The 22,432-nt window shown below is 37.9% G+C and overlaps 1 protein-coding gene across 3 annotated transcripts in view; it reads right to left on the bottom strand.

Moving 5' to 3' along the window:
- The window catches only part of map1ab (microtubule-associated protein 1Ab), a 52,586-nt gene that overhangs the window by 13,796 nt on the left and 16,358 nt on the right, over positions 1-22,432 (bottom strand). For 2 of the 3 annotated variants that reach the window (XM_022684092.2, XM_049483951.1), the window contains exons 3-4: positions 443-525; positions 73-210 (exon numbers count right to left, since the gene is read on the bottom strand). In XM_022684092.2, coding sequence (XP_022539813.2) covers positions 73-210; positions 443-525 — 221 coding nt within the window. Of the gene's footprint in view, positions 1-72; positions 211-442; positions 526-4,286; positions 4,352-22,432 lie in introns of those variants that run through there. The other variant, XM_049483952.1, reaches the window with a different exon arrangement.

The following is a 22,432-nucleotide window of genomic DNA, read 5'->3' as shown; positions in this document are numbered from 1 at the left end:
TTATTTGAATATCAAATTGGAGTCAAGTTGAATATTCTTTCAGCTTTTTATGTTGAAAGGTCTCTGACTTACCCCAGGATCAGCAAAGACACGTGATAAGGCTTGATAAGTAAACACTCCAGTTTGAAGAATCAGGTCACCTTGGTCCGAGTTCTGCCCACTCAGGACCAGTAACTTGTGCACAGCTGGGTCAGACACAAGAGACTGGATCTAGGACAAAAGATGAGAAGACAAAAGGGTACTTAAAAAAGGGAGGAACTATTCCTTTGTGTTTTGGCAGGTCAAATGTATATTTATCCACTAGGCCAATGTTAGACTCATTATTAATTAAGTTTGTGTTGGACTTGTTTTTATTATCACAACTACATCAGCAACTGCAATCAGACAACAAACAAATGATCTTTTTTGAACAGTACATTTTTTTTCTTGGTATGAAACTTACCTCTGAAAGAACCGTATCTCCTGATGGATTAACTAAGACAACTGTCTCGAGTACATCACTTCTGTGGTGCAGAATCCTCTGTCCTGCAAAAACATGAAAATTACTAATTAAGATTTATACTAAATATAATAAAATATATTTCTGCGATAAATATATCGCAATATATATCACAAGATATTAACACAGAAAAATCAGATGTGAAACACTGCTGTTAACAATGATTTAGTCGTTCAATGTAGTGACGACAAGTTAACTAATAATAGAAGACCATTATTAATTACAGGGTAACTATGAATTGTCTATCGTCAAGGAAATAGTTTTATTAGAATAGAATTATGGTATTTCATGTCTGATATCGTTCCTGTTGTAACAAAGTATTAAAAAAAAAAAAAAAGAACTGTACTGTATTCACAAAACCACTCATCTGAGACTATATACTTAATATATTCACATTACATTAATTATGGATAGCTGCACTGAGGGAGGGGAATATTTATTCAGAACAGGAAATTAAAAATATGTGATTCACTATTCAAAAATCATACAAAATTTTATTATTAGGCTTCCGCATGATTCAGTTGAGCATAGTTTGAGGCTTAATTTCCTCAAAATTAGATCTATAAGATGCATGCCACTTTTAAGCCAAAGCACTGCCTTGCAGGTGAGCCACTATAAAGTAAATCAATGAACTGCTAAATGCTTAATGCAGCAGTGCAGCAGGCTTAATAACCCTCAAATGAATGCCCCTTAAAAACACTGCACCAAGTGGCCAATCATATTCAATCACAGATGCCAGGAGAAGCAACTTAGTATAAAGCAATTCAGCGGATTAAATATCAACAGGTAGCAGTCTAGGCAATATCTTATTTATATATTATAATGCAAATTAAAGAGACTCATTGCAATGTGTTAGTAATGTAGAAACACTACATATTTTTAACAAGCAGCCTATCAGTGGTTTCGATTACAACCGTACAGCTGGTGAGGGCTAGAGGGTCAGGGTTTAATAGTATAAATGACTGTAAGAGGATAGCCATACAAAGCTGACAGCGGGTGGCAGGGAAACCACATGCCACAACTGAGAAAAGAGATCATTTCTTTTTCTGCATCACAATGAACCAGCTCAAAATAACATGATCTTTTCAGCTGTAGAAATTCTGGTACAAGATCAGGCTGTGTGGGGGAATTAGAGAATACAGCACAACAAAAGCTGTTTCCAAGCTGCCCTGGACCCAGAGTGCCCCCATGAGATGGAAGCTTATATTGGAATGTTAAGTACAGCGCTTGCAAGGCATATAACCATACTAAAGACACACACACAATACCACAATACCATGTAATGCTGATGAAAAATGATATAATATTCACTTTTGCTGTGGTTCTTCAGTGATATAGCAGCTTTGAACAATGGGCCTCAGAAAAAACATCTAAATCAAAGCTTTTGTTGCCTGCCTCAGGCACTCAGCCCGGAGCGACATCAGCTGACCGCCGAGGTAAGAGATACTGTAAAGTGTTCTCTGCTGCTGCTTCGAGACCTGCACCAAAGTTACCTCCCTAAGATTTGTCACATCAAACTGAACTTGGAGTGGCTAAATTTACATTACCAGGCTGGAATAGATTTTTTGTGTTTTTTTGTGAGACACACCAAATTTTGTCATGGCTAATGGACATGTACAATTCAATCTTTTTAGAACATATTTTATTCACTTTTGTATGTGGGCCCTAGATCAGACATGAAACTGTTTCATCATGTGCATAAAGCATGAAAGTAAATGGTCAAACTGGTTTTAATGTCTCTGTTCACTTTCATCATCAGCCAGCACTGGCAACATATGAAGAACAGCTGTGACAACAGACAAAGGAAACATAAAAGAAGATGTGTATAACTGTAACCATTAGAGCTATACTGGAGGACACTGACACTGCAATATCTTGTTTTTTTGTTATATTAAGAGAATACATTAATTATTTGGCAGATTTCACCAGAAGTAATCCAACATTCCATAATGTTAAACATGCATTTAATCTATCCAGTATTGGAATAAAATAAGTCATTTTGGACAGCTAGAATTCCATTTTGGTAGATATGTCATAGGAAATTAGATTAGTGTGAATTTTCTCTTTATGTCAAGAATATTTTTTGACATAGCACATGGTGTTACACATTCTATGATGTGACAACTATGCATGTGCACATTGCAATAACAATGCTGAAATGATATACTGTGCATTCCTAGTATCAATGTGCAAATGTATGCTGTTTCAGGAACAGGTTCATTCACATTACAGACAGCTGCAGGTCATGAAAAAACGTGAATCCTTAATCTGAGCAAAAAATAGATTAATGGGACTTGTAATGTAAACATACCAATAGATTCTTTCCACTGTGTTCTTCAGAGAGTCTACATATTTTATAAGTGAAATGCATTACATTTTTAAACAGGGTCCAGGGAAACAGATGCACTTTCAAAAAACAAAGATGCCTCTGTGGATCTGTGGATGGTATGGCTTGCTTTACTGTATTTTTGGTACACTTGACAATTGACGCTGCCCACACAACTTCGGAAATGGAATGTTCCATCCATGCAGCTATCACCCACTATCAGCACTCACAATCTGTCCCCTAAGAAAGCACTTGACTTTTAGCATGTCAAGTTAAATCCACCTGAAGTTCTAATTTCCACTATAAGCAGGTATCTGTGGGGTTTGTTAAATGAATGATAGTCCTCAGTCCTTTCACGCTTCTCAAGCTCGTCTCGGTTGCATTACAGTCCTACCTCGATTGACCTGTTTGATATAAATATCCGCTCATGAACACCCAAAATGAGAGCGCTATGTTAAAATAAGCTCAAACAGAGCACTGATAGAACGCAGACCAAGCCACCGCACTGCTCCAGATAGTTTGTTCCAGATATAATCACCCCAGAGAAAGAGGCCTATGGAAGTCGGGAACAAAATCGCCTCATCTGAGGTGAAGCAGCTGAAAGTGGCTTTTTACAGAGTGTTACTTGATGCCCTCATATCATGTGTGCCTTTTTGACTATATAACCTTGAAACCCTGCTGTGGTGCAAGCAGTCAGCAACACTGCATCTGTCTGAGCTGCTGACAGAGCTGAGCTTTCTGTTATCGGTTGGATGACAGTGTCGGAAGGAGGGTGAGAGCTTACAGCATTAGGGAATCCCTGTTATTCTTAAATGCATAAAAAGAACATATAAGAAGTCATTGTCTGTTGTGCATAAACACTAGTAGACTGTCGGTGCATAATGAGCTAATGATGGTTAACTATAATCTTATTTTTATAAATGTGCTATTCATTTTGGATGTTGCCCAAGTAGTATTAGATGAGACTACTTGGTGATGAGATGAGAATACAGTTTGCATAATCATGATTCATCATCAATCAGATATTTACATATTAAAAGGCAACAATACAATCAGTCCATGATTTATTTTGATCCACAGAGCAGAATTTGTAATCTGATATCCTTAATGCATTTTAAACTTAATTTAAATGAAGGGCAATTATGACTATATCCATGTTGTTGAATTATCAGCAAATAATAATACGTATAGTCTTAAGGCTGGATGAATATAGTGTGAAATTGGTTTGCTTTGCAAAGTATTGTCTTATAACAAAGTGAATATTAAATGTCATAAGTAAAACAATGTCTGTTCTCCAAGACTATTCTGCACTGTAATAACTTTTATTTTTTATATTTTTCAATTATTTATATATTTACACCACTGCTAGCTATCCTTTGGCAGGATAAAGAGCCCTATATTTCCAAGACATCCAACATTTCCTTAGAAAATAAAAACGACCTTCCTTTCTTTTTGCTGTACCTTTACAAGCAGCGAATGTCCCAGTTTCTTCATGTAATCCTTGTCCTGTGATTTGGCAGTGCTGAATGATTCTGCTGTTAAGCCAGTTATAGCCTCTGTGTTAATCGCAGCTGTGTCCACACTCCACCACTTGGGTGAAGGTGTGGCCATTCCATCATGCCACGGAAAGCAGGAACGTACTTTAAATATTCTACAAGCATAGCATATAATAAAAGTGTTTCTGCTGACTGAATACATTGAATACACTTAATATACATTGATTCCCCAATCCCAATACTATAGAGGTACGGGAATTTGGCCAGCACAAACCAAGAACGGATGACAATAAGATGGGACAGCTTATTATGGCTGTAAATAACTTAAAATAAAAACGGAAGCAGGAAGTTAATTTATTGAGTTTGAATGTATTGAAGCCTTATCTTATGTAACCTTTCTGAGGTAAATAAATGAGAACTGAGAAGACAAATAAGGATACATAGAACCAAAATGACGACACGGCAGAGAAAGGGCAGAAGCACATAGTTGGTGCACTACCACTGTTTCCTAGAGACAAGAACTCTAAGCTCAATGTCTGGCCAACTATGAGCTCAGAACCCCCACCCTGCCTCTTCCCCCACTTTTGAGCTTATATCCCTATACTTTTCCTCTTTTTACAACCCTGTGCTATTACAGATATTAATGTATCCCTCCAGTCTTCCAACGTAATCACCATCCACTTTACTTTTTGCTTTATGTTTTCAATATATTTTAAAATACACTCAAATGTCTTCTGTTATTAATAGATGATAGAAAGGTACAGAGAACACATCTTTAAAGGTTAAGTTGGACAGGGCAGATTGTGTAACACAGCATTGTCAGTGAATTGAGACTGAAGCAGTGAGCGGATTTACAAAAAGCTTACGGGTGGATTTGCAGACTGGCAGTAGGCAGGTTGAGAAACAGCCTGGTTTACCCGCCAACAGTAACTTATATTAAACAATAACCCTTTTACAGTTTCCTGAAGTTTCACTCAGAAATCACCGCCTCTAGAAAGCTTCTTTACTGTACTGCATCAACAGAAGCTTGTATAGGCAATCCCTTACACTGGAATAACAAATCGTCGTTGTCCTATGAAAAACACTTATCTCCATTTTTGTCGATTTTTAGTTTACTACATAATTTGAACATACAAACTTTCCCTTACACTGTGCCAAAATTTCTTGATGAACGGACCAATAGAAACTCTTCAAAATGACCTGAAATAAGCTCTTTTTACATTGACTTCTATTGAAAGTTGACAAGGTTTTTTCTCTCTCCTGTAAAGTTGCTGTTTTGGAGATAAGTGTTTTTCATTGGACAGCGACGAAATACACTGTATTACATTTACTGAAATATAACAGTAGCTTCAGAGAGAATGTCTATTTAGCTGTTTCAACTTAAAGTAAGAATGGTGTTTTCCATGTTCCCCATTAAAACAATGTTAATTCCAGACATCGTTGTAAAGAGTTAAGTCCAATTGACATAAGAAATTTGAAAATTGGCACTGCACAAAATTTGTAGAACACATTCTTAAATAATTAGCTTCAAAACATTCATGCCTTACTTAATAAATGCTGCATGGAGCTTTATGTACTCCATTAGAAGATCAATGCACTTACACATAAGTAAAGTGTAATATACATGAAGTATCTTAATAATAAATGAAAACATAAAGTGGCCTTTTAGAAGACTGCTAAAATGGGCAATCATGTTAAATGTGCCAGATAAGTTTGTAGCATCATAGCTTTTAAAATTTAACAGTAAAATCACAATAAATGCTTTTGTATTTTTGCTACAACACAACTTGACATGTAGCAATAGTTTTGTTTGGTCTGAGGTTGCTAATTTTCACATTTTTACATCCAAACACACAATTATTAACAGACCCATGTCAACTTATTAAAATATAGGATGATCGCAAGCCATCAAACCAAGCTGAACTGATGGAGGAGAACATGCCAATATGCATAAACACTGTGATTAAAAAACAGTGTTATTCCACCAAATATTAATTTCTGAACTCTTAAAACTTTATGAATATGAACTTGTTTTCTTTGCATTATTTGAGGTTGATAATATCTTTATTTGGAATTTGGGAGACATGTTGTCCGTAGTTTATAAAATAAAACAACCATGTTAATTTTACTCAAACATATACTCATAAATAGCAAAATCAGAGAAACTGATTCAGAAAATGAATGGTCTCTTAAGTTTTTCCAGAGTTGTATCTCAAAAACAGCTTTTTTGACGGCCCTATAAGTAATTTACCAAAAAGTGGCACTGATTAAAAACATTTATTTTTAATGATTACCTAACTACATATTAGTCCAGTTATCCAACAGTTCCAAATTACAACAATTCAAAGTTACATGTCTAGAAATACTGATACTAAATTCCAGGGTTTGCGTAAAACAGAGGTTTGATGTTACCACCAAAAGCAGACAAATTACAATATTGAACTATTAAGAGTAATATTCTTTTTTATGTGTAAATTAATTTAATCAAGAAACACACTAAAGATCTTTAGGATTCATATATTACAGCTTTTTAAATAACTGCTTTCACTTTTATTAAATCAGTATCAAATATGACTGAAAAAAGATTAAAAGTGTCTTAACTTTCTTTAATCTTTTTGGTATAATAATCTGTAACTTTGAACACTAATTAGGAGTTATGAAACTATAATCCTTAATACTGACTCTATTAGCCTACTAACTACAAAGCTATTTCTCAGTCAATCTGATTTTGGAATTATTATATTAATGACAAGTTTAGTTTTGAAGTGTTTAAATCTCTATAAAAGGAAAGTCTGAACAGATCCTACATACGTTATGCTGTTCTAGAAACACATTTGTTTGTAGAGAACCTTTACATTGCTAGTAAGTTCCTGAAATTCTAAAAGGTTCTTCCAACTGTTAACATCTCATTTACAAAAACAGACCAGCTATGTGTTTGTTGGGGAGGAAAAAGGATTTTTTGCCCTCCATCTCTGCTTGCTGTGGGTACGGCTCCTGTTTCTAGCATTTTCGGTTCAAAACGACAGAAACAGGCGAACATGAAAGTTAAATGCCTTTGAAATGTCCAGAACATTGCCCTTTGAATGTGAAAGTGCTGCTATTTAGTGAGAAAATATGTGATCGGTTGTGTTTAAAGACACAGGCAGAGGTGAGTGTAAACTGTTTGAGTAAGCCCATTACCCCTCTTCCATGGTGTTTCTGCCCCCAGTAATTTGTGTAGTGCTACTACTAATTACTTAATGAACATTTGGAGTTGACAATTTTCTATAATTTACATTGTCGATTATATTGACGAATTGTTGCAGCTCTAAAGATGAGCTTTATAAGAATCATGTTATAGTAATATTAAGTGAGCCACTGGGAGTGGCCCACATCGGTGGAGCACTGCTCAGTGCTGCAGCACCACCCGCACAAACCACACTCATGCTGGATTTCAGCAGCAGTGCCAGTGTGTGCAGTCTCCCACACATACACCACCACAGGCACCCAGCTGCTGAAATTAAACACAAAATTATTTAACAGTTGGAATGGAGGAGGAATAAGAGAAAATTGCCTGTAAATAAGAGATAATCTGAGAGAGAGAGAGAGAGAGAGAGAAATGTTTCACCTCACTATGACCGAAGGGAGTTCACAGCAGGGGCTTGTGACATCACGTCTCAGCATCTCTCACAGCAAATTTAACTCTGCCACAACACATTGGATCACTCTAGCACCTCACACACTGCATAGTGCACTCTCCTCTGTGACCCTATTTGTTCCCTCGAGCAAACTAGACTACTGCAATAGAGATAAATGCACCAGTTCTCTTGCTCAGTAATCCCATGCTCTGTATCTTTAATGTACTAGAAACAGTCTCTTTAGTGGACAAGCAATGAATGCTGAATCAAGAAGTCACACAAACTGGTACAAAATGGTCTAAATATTTACTAAATGTCCCTTAAAGGAGTGCAAACACAAGACATAAACAGACAATTTCCCCAAGAACATCTTAATAAAGCTGTCACAAGAGCACTGATACAATGTAATGTGTTTGGTTTACGTCACTCAGGTCCAGGTAGCTCTATGGGTGTCATGGTGCCAGTTACACATGTGCTCTGCAGTCCACACAAGTACCTGGCCTGCCAGGTCAAGCACCTTTCAACTCATTAATCCCCCACAGAGTGGCTCTTTGTTTCAACGGGCCGTTCTTAAAGCCGGAAGGATTAACCAATAATCGCAGTGTCGCAGCTGCTAATATAATCGGCAGGATCATTTAGTAGGGACTCCAAGTGTATCTGTAAGCGGAGAGGTCGGGTGTTGTCCTCTACTTCCTTCGACTGCAAGGGGAACAAGTGGAGTGGATGACTCAGTAGGGCCTGGCCTGTCCACGTCTGCCCATTTCTGCCACAGCTGCTTTTAACATTGATCCTGACAGACATGTCCTTCAGGGTCTTTTCACTCTACCCTGTTTATTCTGTAACAAAGTCTAATGGAATATGAAAACTCGGGCCAAATGAACAGACAGACGTGATGCAGTCGAGGAAGAACAGCAGGAGCAAGGCCTGATTCAACCCTGAGTCAACTGAGGCAACATTGGGAGTTCCACGGGACCAAAAAGTCCTGCTGGCATGACGGCCGGGCCAAGAGTTCAGAGCTTAGAATTATTACACTGTCTGTCCATCTCCATCAGGATGTGCCATACCTCTTGGATCCTGATATTCCTCAAAGTACACAATACAAGCTTCCAGTAGCTTTTAAGCATTCCTCTTCTTCTGACTCTGTTATAACCTAGGCTAACTTACTTCCTGAAGTTCACAACTGGGGGAGCCAACGTTGGAGTCCAATGGTACATCAGGATCGTTACAGCATTGATTTTTTTTAAAACAAGGATGTTTTGAAGGTTCAGTCAATATGAAAGTGTTATGCCTTGATGCTTAAATCTATGTTATTCTGACACACTCACTCTACTTTCCCTGGGTTGAATGTCTGCCTGGATAGAGGTGATTTTCTGCTGATCCAAGGACGAAGGAACAGTTTATTTTTTCCTTCTGCAAGATGGTAACCTTATTACAGCTCAGGTCTCAGGTCATCTCTGTGTAGCGGCTAAATGGACACTGTGGGATTTAGCCATATATGAGGGCTGTTGCCTGGCCACAGATTACTTGCTATCAGTGGGAGCAATGGAACAGTGACTAAGCCAGCAGTGCTGCACTGATGTGAGCTGGTATTCCCCTACAAAACATTATGCCTCCCACTGAGTGGGCTGATGTATGCTAGCTATCTAAAGCCGAACAGAAATTGCTTGCTACTGGTAGCACAGAGAACATGCTCAGGGAGAAGTTGCATTGCCTTGTGAACCTTGGGGTCTTTGGGAAAATTTACCCAATTTGTCATAAAATCATAAATACACTGTGGTCAATGATGTAATCACAAGTAATACAGCACATAAACATAACGTCACCATTTGAATTAGACTGATTAAAGCTTATGAGAACAGTGAGTGAGGTTTAACATGAGCTCTGTACGAGAAAAAAAAACATTCTGACATTTATTTGTATTTTTGTTATTATAATTATTTAAGATCAGCACTGTGAGAGAAAGAGAGGGAGAGAGAGACTGAGGAGAGCTATGGAGAGAGAGAGAGAGAGAGAGAGAGAGAGAGAAGTACGCTGAGTCACTGACCAGCAAATCAATGCATGGCTCCTACTGTGTTGTTTTCCCTACTCCAGATTCCCATAATGCGACAGACAGTAGCTGGCTAACTACAACACATACAAAACACATGTGAACCGTATAACTTAGTCTAGCCAACTAGCTTAATGCATAATAATGACTACTGCCTAGCTAATCTAGCTATATCCCACTAGAACATTATTAAAATGATATTGCAAAGTTTCAAGTAATATTCAGTAACGTTGTTATACATCTAGATAAATAAATAAGCCTCCATACTGAATGGTTTAATCCTCCCTGAAGCAAACCTGGAGCAGTAAAACATAGGTTAGCTAACAGATGCTCTCTGCACAAAACTGCTGCTGGTGCTGCTGCTGCAAACGTGCGTCATTCAGGACATTTGAGTCAGGGCTATTGAAGAAGCCTCCCTGCACATAAAAAACATAGCTAAACATAGCTAGCGTTAACTAACTAAAGACAGTAAGCGTTAGCTAGCTAAAACGACTTCTATTAAGTCCTTCAAGTCTCTGTCAAACAGGAAACATCTCCACTGTGATTCATTACAAAGAGAAACATTAAAAATATATTTAGTTGTCAGTAATACCTCTGTCTGCAGCATCATCCACCAGCCTCAGCTAGCGTTAACTACTGAAGTAATCCAGTTAGCTAGCTAGTTTAGCTGGAAGCAAAGGCTGCAAAGGAGTGTCTGGAATCTGCACTATTCTCACGCACGTCTAGGTCGATTTAACTGTCAGTCTGATTGTTTAATGACTTAATTCGTCTCTCCGCCGCGCTGAACTGTCTGCACCGTCAATACGTCGCTTCTCCTCCACATTTATCGCACACACAAACACAAAAAGTGTCAGAAAAGTGGTCAATAGCGTTAATAAACAAACTGCTTGCCAAAAAAGTACGTTAGGCAAAAACCACGGTCAAATAAGGATAAGCAGCAAGGGGGTGTTCTGTTGAGTTATGCTACCCATCGATACGTGCTTTCTAAAGACACTGCGCATGCGTTGACCTACATTTTTAAATTATTTCTCGTTTTTTGTAATAATTCTTTTTTTCTGAGTTTTTTGTGCATTTAGCAAGCTGGACTCACAGTCATTACACAAAAGTGTATATGACAATTATTATGAATAATAAAAAATATTATTAAAATAAATACAAAAGTAGATTATACTATCTACTATAACTTTATAATGATACAGTGATTTAAGCTATTGTACATATACTTCTGTTGGGAACATGCTCTAATATGGTGCTTTTTTAATTTATTTTCACCTTTAATATACACTAGGGTGGCACGGTTTCACAAGGTAGCACCACTCGACAGAACACCGGCGCGTGCACCCCCACGACGTCATCCTTTTCGGTTGCTAAGTGCGACAGGATACGCGCTTAGAGGCAGAAAAAAGGGAGAAATACGTTCAGAGCCAACAAGTCACAGCAAAGTCTGTATTTTAACACAGATAACTAACGAGTTAGCAAACGAACACCCGCACAGCAACGTCGCCTTCATCCCCTGCCCCCTAAATAACAGCTACTTACATTCCGCTGCTGCCGGTGAGAGACACTTGCCGTAGTAGTACCGTAACTAGCAGCGCTAGCTTAGCAGCTGTCTGCGGCGGCCGGCGGCGCTCCGCTGATGAACACTGAAGTACCGTTACGCTAGCTATAGCAGCAGTGTGTGCCAGTGTGTGGCTCTGCTGCTGAGCCAGCCAGGCAGGCAAGGGAGGGGCAGAGTGCGGCCGACCACTTTTTTTCTTTCCCACCCGTTTCCACACAATCCCCGCCTCTTCCACTCTACAATTGGCCAGCTCCATCGGTATCCTGCGCTCCTATTGGCTAGTATGATCGACCGTTCTGCGCCAGGATTGGCTATTAGTAGGAGCCAGGACTTACGAGCGCAATACGGGTGGGTTTTGGATACAGACGCAGCTCCACAGCTAAACGGGATGGCTGCAGCATCCTCGGCTACGGATGAATGCAGATAACTAACTTAGTACTGCTGTTGCTGATGATAATAATAAGAAGAGAAGAAAGAATGAGTTTACAGTAAACCCACTCTTTAGGCTAGTGTGGCCTATAATTTATAAACTTTTAGGAAATATTCTAAAAAAAATAAAATATAACTTCCTAGGAGGAATTGAGCTACAACAGATGGGAGTGGATGAATTATTGAACAATAGATGAAACCCACAATGCATTTTTTAAACAGAAGCAGACAAGATTTGCATTTTCTCTAGTTATATATCTGTTCTTCTAAAAGTACACTAAATTCCCTTTTTTCCTGAATTATCAGTGTTTTAAATAAACCCTGTTTTTAATTTACATAACTACACTTTAATTAAACCTGGTCTATTTATCCACATAAAAAAGAAGAGCATTACAAATGTGAGCTGTAAAAAAGGCTTAGCCTGTGTGTCTGAAAAAAAATAGGTGTAATAAGAGACCTAAATTCCAGCCAGTAGTTTGGTGCAGAGGGTTTAGTGTCGTGCCAGTTCTTCCAGACGAGCCATATTTTCTCTCCTCTCCCTGTGGAACAATCACACATATTTTCGGACTCACTTTTTTAACAAATATGATCCAGTTCTAGTGCATAGATGAAGGCCCAGATTACGGTTGAAACATTTTTTTTTTCACACAGGATAAGTTCTAATACTTCTAATACTTTTTTGTCTATTATTGTTTGCTTTCTTTGTCTCCTTCTCTCTTTCTTTCTTTGTCTCTCGATCTCTTTCCATTTTTGCATTAAACCAGAGTAGGAACCATAAGCATATATGGATAATAACTAGCATTGGGGGCCCTACTGGAGCTATGATAAGAGCCATAGGGATTCATTTAAATTTGGCCTCCCTATACTCTTTATACACTATACTCCTCAACACTTGGTGACCCTGCTCTGTAACGTTACATGATCTGTCACTTTGTATCTATGTTGCTGTAGTTGCTAAACACCCTTTTCAAGATGGCCACTCACAGTTGATGGTGGAATAACTAGTAGGGAATACATTTCACCAACTGACTTGTTGCAGCAGTGCCATACTATTACGTTACTAAACTGGAACTCATTGAGCTTTTATAAACCAGCCTTACATTTGTAAAGGCATACTGCAAAGCTGCGTGCTCAAATCAAAAGGTGCTCGATTTTATACACCTGTGACAATGGGACTAAATATTATACACATGACTGATAATTAATGATTAAGTTGTGTCCCAATACTATATAACATATTGTATATTTGATTGATCTGAAAAATATTCTCTCATGCTCGCTTTCTCTCTCTCTCTCATTAATATCAATGTTGAGGCATTTGTTTAATTTCAACCAAAATGTCTATCATATTTCAAAATTGCACTAAGGCACTAAACATAATACTCTTACTCAATCATCCATCCAAATAGACATTTTCAGTTGTAAAAGTGCTTTTATAATGTAAATATAAAAATAGTTGCAAGCAATTTCCATATATCAATAGGAATTTTATGAAAATCATCCGCAAAATCAATGCTGGGGAACTTTGACCTAGCCAAGCAAAGCCAATCTGCTGTGATATCAATATTCAAATCCTAAATTATTCAGCACACTTTATTATGCATGATTTCCCCCCATTGCTGAGGAAGTCTGCACAACCCCCTGAATGAACATCCCTGAAAATCCCTTGGTTATTAGTTCTAAGGGCAATAAATGTCAGGAGAGTTCCCACAGTACATTCAGTATACAGTTATTCTCTAAAACAGGTAATAGGTTTCCAAAAGGTTACTGGTCATAATAAAGGAGTGTACTTCATAAATCAAGTTTATTTGCACAAGACAAATATGATCAAATTCAATTTAGTCACATCTCACATTATTTGCCCTACTAAAAACATTTAAGTAACTATATGTATGAAAATTGTCATCATTCTTTAAGACCATTAAGCAATATATCTGTATCCTTTTAGACTTAAAAGTTTTTATAACTGTCCCTTAAAAACTAGTATACAATATATTGCCAAAAGTATTTGCCCGTCTGCATATGAACTTGAGTGACATCCCATTTTTAATCCACAGAGTTTAATATGATGTTAGAGATGGAAGAGACGGCCTGGCTCGCAGTCACAGGTGAGAAAAATATGTTTTATTTGAAATGCTACAAAAACTGTAAGCATGTGAACTCCAATGTAGACAACAGATTGTAAATTAATTTCAGAATTGCACATTTTAATAAAAAGACCATTCCATCGTCTCTAGTGGCAATTAACATAAACAGTCAAGTTCAGATACACATATGAAAAAACTAGCATTTCTGTTATTTTGTCTTCATTTCCCTATTATTTTAATCTCACAGAACAGAACCTCTTTTTACACTGACTTTCACTGAGTGGTTATAATATTTTTAATCTATTCTACAGTATCATGAATTCCGTCAGGGAGTATATATAGCAAAATCAGTGAAGAGGCTCTGAATGTTGACTGTACTGAGTACTTGAGTGTGTTTGCGTGCACAGACGTCTTCATCCTTAATGCATGATCCCTTCTTCCCTATGGGCAACTCTACATCAGCATTTACCTAAGAAAGACTGTATCTTCTGAAATGTCTGTGCAGGAGCATTATTTAGCCTTGGAGGTGCAGGAGATTGATTCAGCACAGCTCAGAGTAAACATGGTTGAATGTAGTAATTAAAATCAATATCAATCACAACCACAGAGATGTTTATTCAGTTAAGTGTGTGTGTGTGAGAGAGAGAGTGTGTGTGTATATGTGAGAGAGACAGAAAGAAATGCCACATTCAACAACGACCTTCTGTATCCAATACAAAAGCCCTATGCAGTTAGTCTTTACAGTTTTATTATAGTGCCTTATTTATTTATTTTTTTTTTACAAATGCATAACACTGTCTATCCCAGACAATATTCTTCAATGACTATTTAATAGTAAAAGCATCTTCCCTCAAATATATCATTCTTATCTTATGTTATATTACTCTGCCATGAAATTTAAATATGAATCTTTTTTCTTTCTCTTTATCTCTCACAGTTTGCCGAGAGCTTTTCAGAGCCTCTTGGTACAGTTTAAAATTACCACTTATAAGGCAAAACCTAGACAGAACGACGTGGAGGAGACACTCACTTTCTAAGCTTATTGCGAAAGCTTCCTGAGGCTGATCCATAGTCTTCATCTCCTGCATATGACACCAGTAATAGGGGATTTAAAAACAGGCCGGGAGAATGACACAGCACTTTGGAGCTCTCAGAAGTCTATAGGCCTTTAGCACTCTGCTCACTGCATAATCAGCATGGGACTCTGGCCAGTGGCTTGACCTGTGAATAAAGTATTAAACCTGCACATCTATTTTAAATACGCTATTGAAGCTCTGATTCTGCTGAATGCGGTTTCTTTTTCAGCCATCTGTTGTGTAAACCTATGCTTTGAGCTTAAGGCAAGCAGTATGTTTCCTGCTCACAGCTTCAATTCAAACACTTCTAATATTAATATGTGAATCAGAGGAAGGTGGGAGGATAAAAAAAGAGCGGGTGAGAGAGAAGGAGAGAGAGAGGGACAGAGTCGCTCCTCCAGCGGTCACATTAGTATGATTGTGTTTATGAGTCATATATGCCTATTTCATTATGTCATAGGGCATAAAGGAAAAACACTCATTCACAATTATTAGCTATATAATGTCACAAATCATATATTTTGGGTAGTAAGTAAAATTACTTCATTTGTGTTATGACTCCTGGTTCCTATCACCTCCTAACACCTGAAATAAAGGATGTAAAGACAGTAAGCTTGTGTATAACAAAGAATTTCACCAGTGAAGGAGATCGCCGGTTCGAAAACTGTCCATGTAGCTTGCCATCGGCTTCTGGAGCCCTGAGAAAGCAAAATTGGCCTTGCTCTCTTTGGGTGGGTAGATGGCACTCTCCCTACACCACTCCAAAGGCTGATGTTGCTGAGCTACACCGAGTCGCTGCGCTTTCCCCCAAGTGAGCTGTAATGCTACTCGGCAATACTGCATCAGCAGCAATTTGAAAAAAGGTGGTAACTAATTTCACATGTCATGTATCAGAGGAGGCATGTGCTATTCTTCACCCTCCTGGTGTTGGGGCCTCACTAGTAATAGGGGGAGTCCTAATGAGTGTGTAGGGCAATTGGCTGTTTAAATTGGGGAAAAAACATCTTAGTTATTAATGCAGGTTTGATTTTTTTATAGTTTTTTATTTGCATATATTAGTATATAGCATGCAGTTGACTTTTATTAGTTTTACTCATTTTAACATGTTTTCTAAATCAAGCCACAGACCTTACTTATTCTTTCAAATAAAATATTATGATCATGATACCCTAAATTAAAAGGCTCCCACATATACAGAAAAGGCTTCTTTGTAAGACAATTAAATGTGTTTGTTACTTTATTGAACAAACACATTAAATCAAATATTAAATTATTATACGTATTTATTACTTTATTTATTCACTCTCATAACTACATTACTCTTAAAATAACAATAACAGTAATTAACGTTAAAAATAACTTCATAGGCCTTAAAACAGAACCTAAAACTCCTAACATAAATAGCTACCCAAACTAATTCTTGCTTCAAATATGTGGCAATGGAAAATATTCAATGGATAGTTTAAAAAAAAAGACTTAACAACTGATACCAAACAGAGTTTCCTGAAAAAAGGCTATTTAAAGAGTAGAGTGACGCTGTGTACAGAGAAGGACGTAAGAGAGAATCAGCATTTGAGTTCATTTTTAAGCTCTACTATTTTTCAACTGGAAGATACAAGATGTACAAGGTTAGTTAAGATTGCAACACAAGCTGAACTAACCTAGCTATGTCAGCTAGCAAACTAATTTTTGGGTAGCTACAGGTGACTTGAGTCACCTTGCATGAACGTGCAAGTACCTTAAAGAATTGAATAGCAGTACAGAGCTAAATTAATTATTAAAATAGCACTACTGAGCTAAATGTATGACTTAAATTGCTCTGTATAATTAGAATGGCACTGCTGAGGTAGCTAGCTAGAAATGTGAAATAATGTAAAATAGAACTGCTGATGTATATGTACTGTGTTTGCTATATATAATATTTTATTCAACAAAAAAATCAGTATTTGTTCATTTTGTTTGACCAAAAAAAATAATTTTATTGCATCTCTAGTTTCTGCAATGGGATAGTTTCCTTAATTTATTGCAACACATTGTGTCTAACAAAAAAATACCTGCACAGTTCAAAAACCACAGGGTGGATTCAGGATACGCAACCCAGAGTACACCCCATGTAGGATTATATAACATTTGTCGATGGCTTTCAGAATCACAGTCGGTGCAATAACAAGCAGTACTGCACAACTGAAGCGTTCAGACTTGGAAAATAAGGTGAGAAGGTCACAGACCTGAGCAGAGATGCCAGGGCTAATGGGATGGGATAGTGCAGGGCAGGTCTGTGCACAGGGTGATGGTCGATTCAATCAGGTCACTATTATGCACTGCTGACTCACTACAGCAGTTGCGGCAACTCTAGCATTGGCCATTCTCCTTAATAAACAAAATTGGCCTCTTTAGTTTAGCGTCGGTGCTACAAGGCTAATAATGAAGCTCAGAGGATATTCTCTCGGTTGTGTCCATGATTCAGTTGTTACATTTATTATGGAAACACTTCAGCAAGTTTATTTGAGCTTACTTAACATAAGTATGTGGTTTAAGGAAGTGTGTGGTGATGCAAGTGCTAATAAGCTTTAAATAAGTGTACTGTTAGAGCACATGTGAGCACATCAAACACAAGGCCCGCGGGCCAAATGTGGCCCGCCACATCCTTTTATGTGGCCCGCGAGAGCTTGTAAGATCTTAGTGTCTATAATAAATAGATCAGAAGAGTTCTTTGACCAAAAACTACATTTCCCACAATGCTTGTCGATTGTATTACCCGCGAAGTTACGGCTTACTGCCACTACACGGCAGTGTAGTCATTAATGTGGAAACCCTGCCGGAGGGAAGGTGTAACTTCGCGGGTGGAATTGAGACATACAAATGTTTATCCCATAATGTCCAGAAAAAAAAAGGTTGATGCAGACGGACGGCTGTGCTTCAAGGCGAAAGACCGGTATGCCTTTTGTGTTACGAAGAGTGTTACTGACCAAAATAAAAGCTTTTTAGGAGAGATATAAGTTGTGTGTAAATATTTATAAGACAATAACTGACAAAATCTGTTTTATTGACGTTAATAAACATCACTGTGACAGCGCTAGTCACAGTTTCACCGCAGCAAAGGACGAGGACGTGAATCACTAATCTAACCAGCCTTTACTTATTTCTGGCCCCAATAACCCTTTCAATAACCTCCAATAGACTTTAATAGTCTTCAGGAGCCTTCAACAGTCTAACCTTGCAGCCGTGGTGTCTCCACTAAACTCTGTAGTTATAAACATCATGAGGTTAGCAGCGCGCTAACTGACCTGTTTTTAATGTAATCCGAGCAGTGACTCCGTGACGGCTGCTCTAAACTGCTGCTGTTAGCTGCTTGGGCTGAAAGATGAACTGTAGAGAGCTGTATTATCCGGTTAGCGGGGTTAAAACCTTTATTTCATACACAGAAGAACTTTTAAAATTTTTTTAAAAACGCTCCAGACTTATTAAGCCTTATTTCAGTATCAAACGTTTTGATCAAAGTTAATATAACTTGTATTTTATGTCATTTCTATTCACTTGAATAGTTTGGTTCTTGATTGATGGAGTTTTTGGATTTCATAACATGACAAATTAAAAGGATTTATGTTAATAGAGCAACAAGCAAACATTTTTTCCATGCAACTGTAATATTTGATTGAATAAATAATATATTGAGAGTTATTTAACATTAAGGAGTAATTACATTCATTTTATATTACATTTGGTTACATTTTATTACATTTATGAGTTACATCTGGCCCTCAGAGGACAGCCAATATGCCAATGTGGCCCTCGGCCAAAATGAGTTTGACACCCCTGTGTTAGAGTAAGTCAGTGCACTGTTAGAGTAAAATAAATTAGTTATTGTTATAATATAAACTGTATACATTAATCATTCTGTTCATATGTTCGGCCTATCACCATTTTCAGCCGAAAAGATAGAACATTCTGGAAGATAGTATGAAAGAGCCTGGTGGCACAAGATGGTGCACAGGACCTCCCCTTACAGACATTAAGTTTTATGCTTATGAGCAATCAATCTTCAGAAGTGCAGACTCATGGACTGTAACAGTGGTGAAATGCCTCATTTTCTCTGCCTAACAGCATCTTCTGGGAAAGACGGGGGGCGGGGGGGCTTTCATGAACCTGGATAGATAGCAGTCTTGTACGGCAAAACCAAGACGTATGCATGGCCACAGGCATTTTTACAGGCCTACAGAAATTATAAAGAAAATCTACGTCTAAGTTTTAATGATATAAAATTAATAATTTAAATGGCTGCATATTTTTGAAATTGACTGTGTGTATACTTTGGTGTTAATTCTGCAGTGGACTGGCCAAAGTGTTTGGTCATCTCTGGCCTTGTGGTCGTCTGAGGACAGTCGAGGTACCAGGCGGTCAGAAGCTTCTGAGCACTGGCTGTATGGGCCCAGTCAATAATCCATCACTAAATGGATGGATGGATGGGCAGACAGATAAATGGACAGTGGCATGCATTTCAGCTTAACTTTCAACTGAAGTTATATAAAAATACTTTATGCCAAGTCATTGCCCATCTTTTAAAGCATTTCTCTTGGTCCACATATTAAGGAATATAGACACAAAATAAAAAAACTATTCTGCAAAGTTAGCAATTATGTAAAAAAATAAAAAGAGAAAAAACTCCCCTTATGGGGTTACTGTCAGTGTGAAATCATTCCCTTCAGGCTACCTTCTCTTATCTACTCAGTTTTTTCTTGTAATTGTGGACTAACTGGCCTTAATGTTATGGCTGTAATAGCAAGTTACAATTTTTTGCTGACTGTGCTGTTATACTGGCTGTTTACTGCAGTGTTCATTGTTCCATTACTTCACATTTATACTTTAATTGTGTAGTCAATAGGGGTGGGCGATACGCTAAAATACCCTAAAATAATATCCCGATGAAAATTAAATTTTATTACTGCATACAACCTAATATGGCACACACCAAATTGAGATATTAAAAAATAAGAATTTAATCAGACTTGTAACAGAGGTCATTTATCCAGAATGTCATAATACTAATAATGCACTCCAAATATCTCCATATATCAGCACTGAAGTACAATAAATGATACTGGACAGGTATATTATATATGGCAAATGAGAACCGTGTGATTTTTCTTTTGCTAAAAACAGCAAAAAAGTAGTGCCCTGATGTGATAATTAGGGCTGGGTATGGATATGGTGATATTTTTAGTTTAGTAGTTTAGAAGGTTTTATACTAAAAAAACTATATTAAGGTACATTAGATTTATTTGGCTTTATTGAATCAGAAAATTAAGAAATGAATATAAAAGTATCTAACAAACCATAATGTTACATTCTAACTTAATCATACATATAAGTTGAAAAAAACTAATACATTTAGGTGTAACAAACTAAAGCCATTTTTTGGTTGCTCAGAAGTACCAGTATCTTTCTTTCAGTGTATCTATCTATCTATCTATCTATCTATCTATCTATCTGTTTCTCATCATAAAACATTGTCAGTTTTCTTCTTATACACATTTAATCTATAGGCTCACCAATGTGCTCAAGCAGGGCTGCCATGCTATAGGAAGAACACAGGGAAGAAGGAGAGGCTAAGAAGCAACTAAGCAGAACTAGGCCCATCGATCAGAGCACACACACACACACACACACACACACACACACACACCCACCCCCCCTGCAGCCTGCAGTAGTACAGGAGCTCCCGGAGGCATCGCCGCTCAATCCAGACACACATATATACATACACACACACACACACACACACACACACACACACACACACACACACACACACACACACACACACACACACACACACACACACAGCAGGAAAGTTTGTCACTGATCTGGGTCACTCCCACTCTGTCAGGGAGGGGCCATATTTATAGCTACTTAAAGCAGCATTAACGTGTGTGAGTATGTGTGTGTGTATAGGCTTCACACTTGTCTTGACACAAACCTACCACATGTCTGTGGAGTCGAGAAATCAGAGTGTTTTAGAATACAGTAACATAATTATGGACAATACACACACACACACAAACACACACACACACACATACACATATACACAGAGTTACAACTGTCAGTTTTAAAGGATTCTGGACTCTCTGGGCCTCCTCAGCCCATTCCTTCCCTTCATTAAAGTCTCTGCAGGACCGACATCTAAATGTGCAAAAGAAGCAATGAGCTGTAGGTCATTTTAATTTAGACTGCCTTTAAGCACAACCAATTTAGGGCAACCGCACATTACACAGAATGATAATAATGCCCAGTTACATCATTAAGAGCAGACGTGTACTCTCTTCTCCAGATCTACTGCCCTACAGAGTGCCATTCCAACCCTAATCTAACACACCTGCCTCTAATATTCAGAAGCTCCTTATGGCCTTGATTAAGCTGTGTCATGTGTGTTAGATTAAGGATTGAAACAGACAGTGCGGGGCAGTAGATGTACAGCTGCAGAACCTGGCACACTCCGGGTAGATTTCAGATCTGCGCTGCCTGAAAAAATCCACAAGAGGGCATCAAATCATGGATTTTAGAAAACTGCTTTTATCTCTGAAAAGCTGTTTAAGCATTCTTGTTCTTGGCTCATTGCAGTGCCATTACCAACACTAATCCCAAATAAGCGTGCTTCAGTTAAAAGCAAATCTTATACCAGACAACAGCCCTCGGCTGTCAACATATCTACGTCACTGTGTAATAATATATGTATTAATAATATGCACAGATCAAGCGTAACATTACACCCCACTCCTTGTTTCTACACCCATTATATTTTTTCAGCTCCACTGAGCGTATGAGGACACTTTGTAGTTACATAATTACAGGCTGTTCTCCATCTGGATCACTGCATACTTATTATTAACCTCCTTCCACCCTGTTTTTCTATGATCAGGACGCTGCATGGCCACTATAGAGCACAGAGATATCATTTGGGTGGTGGGTTCTCAGCACTGCAGTGACACCAGCATGAGCAGATCAGACACAGCAGTGCTGATATTAAACACTGCATTCACTCATTAGTTGGAACACCATGTAGACACAAAGTCAGAGCAGAAGCTCAACTCTTGTGGCACAGTTTATATGTTGGTCATCTTCAAGTCCTTTATCAAATGGCACTTCCCATAAGATGCTGTTTGTGGACAGCAGGGACGCTGAGGTGTTTAAAAACTTCAACAGCACTGCTGTGCCTGATCCACTAATACCAGCAAAACACACTACTACTAGAATGCACTACATTCTACAATAATTATACAACCACATAACTGTTCCT

Source organism: Astyanax mexicanus, chromosome 10 (assembly GCF_023375975.1).
Source record: "Astyanax mexicanus isolate ESR-SI-001 chromosome 10, AstMex3_surface, whole genome shotgun sequence".
NCBI classification, from domain to species: Eukaryota; Metazoa; Chordata; class Actinopteri; order Characiformes; family Acestrorhamphidae; genus Astyanax; species Astyanax mexicanus.
This window is presented reverse-complemented; position numbering and strand designations above follow the sequence as displayed.